We start from the raw sequence: 3,670 nt of genomic DNA, 5'->3' as shown, positions 1-3,670 counted from the left end.
CCTTAAAGTGGGATGTGATTGCCAACTAACGCAAGCTCAATTGCTTCATCTTGTCATGATTTGCATATATATATCTTGTGTTTGCATTCTCGTGCTCATACATACGTTGTTTGCTAGACGGCGATGGCAGTCACTTTGTATCACGAAACACAGAAGAAGTTGTTTGCTTTTAGCCATTGTTGGATCATATTGAACGGAGTGCCAAAGTGGACACAACTTGTGGTCGATCTCAAGGTTGGAAAGAAGAGGAATGATGGCTCAATCTCCCACCAATCAATTGAGCTGGACTATGTAGAGGACGGTATTGTTGTCCAGAATGGAAGAGCCACTGGGTCAGCGGATAACCGACAATTCATGGAGAACATGTGGGAGTAGGCAAGGGCCACCCGTGACACAGCTGCTACAAAAATGACGTCCACATGAACGGAATTTTTTTTGGCTAGAGAGAATAAGAAATATTAAAGGTACAAGCTCATGTTGGATGTGCAAAAAAAGAATGGATTGGGACATGAAGAGGACGCAAAAGAAGTTGAAAATTGAGACAGCGAAGGTCGAATTGGAAAAGCAAGAGGCGCCGATTAAATGGGAGCTCGAAAAGGTCAAGACATTTGAAGAGATTGAGCTTGAAAAGGACATGCTGCAACTGGCACAGGAGATAAAGGATGCCAAGATCATGTTGGCGGGTGAAACCCTTTTAGATGAGCATGCAAAGAAGTGGCTTGCAGACAGTGACGGAGCCAGGATTTGGATATGACCACTCATAGGGGGGGCAAATACATACATACTTACGCATATCAGTCAAATATACACTAGATACTTCAGGTTTTGTCGACCGTTGGGGGGGGGGGCAGGCCCCTGCTCATCCCCCTGTCTCCGCCCCTGCTTGCAGAGAAGAAGAAAAAAAATTCAATGAGCGTAGAGAATACGTGATGGCGAGGGCGGCAGCGGAGCATTCATCAAGAATGGAGCGAAGCATGCGGCAAGGATGCAGGAGTAGCATATAGCCCGGATGCACGCAAAACAGCACGCATGGATGGCGTCTGCCTAGTGATCCAGCCAGCGAGCGAGGCATCCTATATGCTCGGATACCGATTTTATTTTAACATGTCAGAATTATTAATCTATGATTTGCTTTGTTTGTTTTCGACTGTGATTTTAAACATTGTATTGAATGTGCGGCTGCCCACGGAGGCGTCTGCGGATTTGGCTAGCTAGCCCGCTTGTAGATGTTCTGAATACGCAAAGTTCTCTAAATAAAACATGGGCCCATCCGGGCGCTTAAATAGCATGGCAGCTGGAGGTGCCACTGTTTACGAATCAGGACTGAGGAGAGGGAGACCTGACGACGAAAAATACTAGACATACAAAGAGTTACATAAGGTTACACGCTAACTAGGATTCTTTCTTTCTAACTAACCACTTCCCTCCTGATTTTTAAAAGAATGAGGCCGTCATTTTCCTTAATCTTTAATTAAAATTTACCTTTTTATAAAACATATGTGAACTTATGTATGTGTAGCATTGCCGACATGCTGCCTACTGCTCGCGACTAGTAGCTAGTACCCATGCCAGCCTGATCGTCGATCTCCAGATGATGAGTTTGTTCCGGTTTTAGCAATTTCTGCGTCAGATTAATTACTGCGTCATGAAGCTAGCTATAAATTGTATCCTCTCAAGGGAAAAGGACAATTGAGAATCAAAATCGACATCCATGGTTCAGTATATGAACATCGACCGTAGTAGGAGGGAGTATCTCACAAGCAACCATGCATGCATTTTATGGATATATTTATCTGCTAGCTAGCTAGCTAGCTGATTATTACACAAACTAGCTAGAACGACCTCAACCCGACACGCTATACCAGCTGAAATACATGGATCATACATACGTACTTTGAATGAATACACGTAAACTAAACGTTTAATTCCTTGGACAAAATCAAGAAGGCCGCGCGCTGCTATTTATGAAAATGCACCAAGCAAGTGATGAAACCGCAAAGCAAATGGTGGAGCGAGGCTGAACCATGCATCGATCGATCGCCCAGCCTTCTTTCTAGTCGTGGAGGTGGCGGTCGAGGTGTAGGATGGTGGACAGGTTCATGGGGGAGATGTAGTCGGTGGATCCGGAGAGGTAGTTCTGGGCGATGAGGCGGTTGGCGCGCTCCGTGGGGTGGAAGGCGTCCCAGAACACGTACTGGTCGCGGTTGGCGCAGAGGCTGGACACCATGGTGCAGATGCCGATGCCGTTGAACCTCCCCTGGCCGCAGCAGGCCTCCTTGGCCGTCACGAAGCCGTAGGCCCTGGGGTCGTCGATGAAGTCGGCGTGCATGCGGCGCGTGTTCACGGCCACGAACACGGCGCCGTTGCCGTTGCTGGGGCCGACCTCGGCGTTGAGCTCGTTGAGCATGGCCTCCATCTGCGGGTTGTAGGCCTCGGACGCGCGCTGCAGCTCCGGGTCGCAGCTGCCGTCGAGGCTGTGCATGGCGAGCTCGGCGGGCACGCACCCGATGGGCCCGACGCCGGTCACCAGGATGCGGCGCGCGCCCAGGCCGTGGATGCGGCGGAGCACCTGCTTGTACTCGGACAAGATGTACTTGATGTAGTCGGGGAGGGAGAACTCCCGGGAGCGGGCCGAGTAGGGCACCAGGTAGTAGTTGTTGACGAAGTCGTTGCCGCCCAGGGTGATGAGCGTCAGCGCGCCGCCGACCACCCGCGCCGCCCGCTCCGGGCCGTAGAGCTTGGCCAGACGGTGCTTGTACTGCTCGAAGTAGGTCAGCTGCTTCGAGATCCGGATGATGTTGGCCTGCACGTCCGATGATGCATTATACAGTTAATTATCGAATGAAAGTGTGCACTAAACGATCGTCGATCGGTTAAAGGAAGCACGTACGAACTGGATGCCGGTGTCGTTGAGGATCCCGATGCCGGCAGAGGCGAAGTTGGCGCCGACGAGCAGGTTCTCGCCGTCCAGCTCAGGGCTCAGGTACGGCAGCACCGGCACAGATCCTATCTGCTCGCCTGCGTACAACATTGTCAATCAATCAACCATGCGTGTATGCATGAGCTAGCTAAAATAATCTGGCCATGGCCGTTATATATAGCTCGCCACTCAACTGATGAGGTCGACGACGTTCTTGCCGTTGGAGAACCTCCCCGTGGCGCGGTGGTCCGGGGTGTCGATGCCGTAGGGCCACGAGTCGGCGCGCGCCGTCGTCATGAGGTAGTTGTTGTTGCCATTGTCCACCAGCGAGTCGCCGAAAATGAAGAAGGCCCGGGCCGCGCTCGCCGCCGGCAGGGCCGGGAGCACGCAGAGCGCGACGGCGACAAGAGCCACTCGCCACGAGGAGGCCGCCATTGCTGCCATCGCTCCACACTCCCCTCCAGTCGCTCACTCACTTGCCGTTTGCCACTGAAAGAGATGTACTAGCAGTGTGGTATGCTTGTACACTTGGTGGATGCACTGAAACGTTGCGTGCAGTCGCCATTTATAGCGCATCCGTCGACTGACCTCCCGCTTGGATCATGTCGTCGTCGTCGCCGGAATTTACTCCGCGTGGCCCGTACGGCGTGCGGTTGGTGCACCTGCTGTGCTGGTCACAGTGCTCGCGCGTGGACCTTTAATTCTCTGGTAATTATGTCCCGTGGTATATACAGTAATCCCTTGCCGGTT

At 52.0% G+C, this 3,670-nt stretch overlaps 1 protein-coding gene across 1 annotated transcript; it reads right to left on the bottom strand.

Moving 5' to 3' along the window:
* Positions 1–1,750: 1,750 nt before the first annotated feature.
* LOC123402060 (GDSL esterase/lipase At5g33370-like) lies at positions 1,751–3,460 on the bottom strand. The gene is made up of 3 exons (XM_045095920.1): positions 3,115–3,460; positions 2,891–3,018; positions 1,751–2,803 (listed from the first exon to the last, which is right to left on the bottom strand). The coding sequence occupies exons 1-3, from the start codon at positions 3,362–3,364 to the stop codon at positions 2,054–2,056; spliced, it is 1,128 nt and encodes a 375-aa protein (XP_044951855.1). The 5' UTR covers positions 3,365–3,460; the 3' UTR covers positions 1,751–2,053.
* Positions 3,461–3,670: the final 210 nt, after the last annotated feature.

Source organism: Hordeum vulgare, chromosome 6H (assembly GCF_904849725.1).
Source record: "Hordeum vulgare subsp. vulgare chromosome 6H, MorexV3_pseudomolecules_assembly, whole genome shotgun sequence".
Lineage (NCBI taxonomy): Eukaryota > Viridiplantae > Streptophyta > Magnoliopsida > Poales > Poaceae > Hordeum > Hordeum vulgare.
The sequence above is the reverse complement of the archived record's forward strand: the minus strand, read 5'-3'. Positions and strand labels throughout refer to the sequence as shown.

Bases quoted from the DNA above. Each gene is read 5' to 3' on its own strand.
- LOC123402060 (XM_045095920.1), bottom strand. From the start codon at position 3,364: ATGGCAGCAATGGCGGCCTCCTCGTGGCGAGTGGCTCTTGTCGCCGTC. The intron at 3,019-3,114 runs GTTGAGTGGCGA...TGTTGTACGCAG, and splicing joins GAACGTCGTCGACCTCATCA to GCGAGCAGATAGGATCTGTG. The intron at 2,804-2,890 runs GTACGTGCTTCC...TCGGACGTGCAG, and splicing joins ACGACACCGGCATCCAGTTC to GCCAACATCATCCGGATCTC.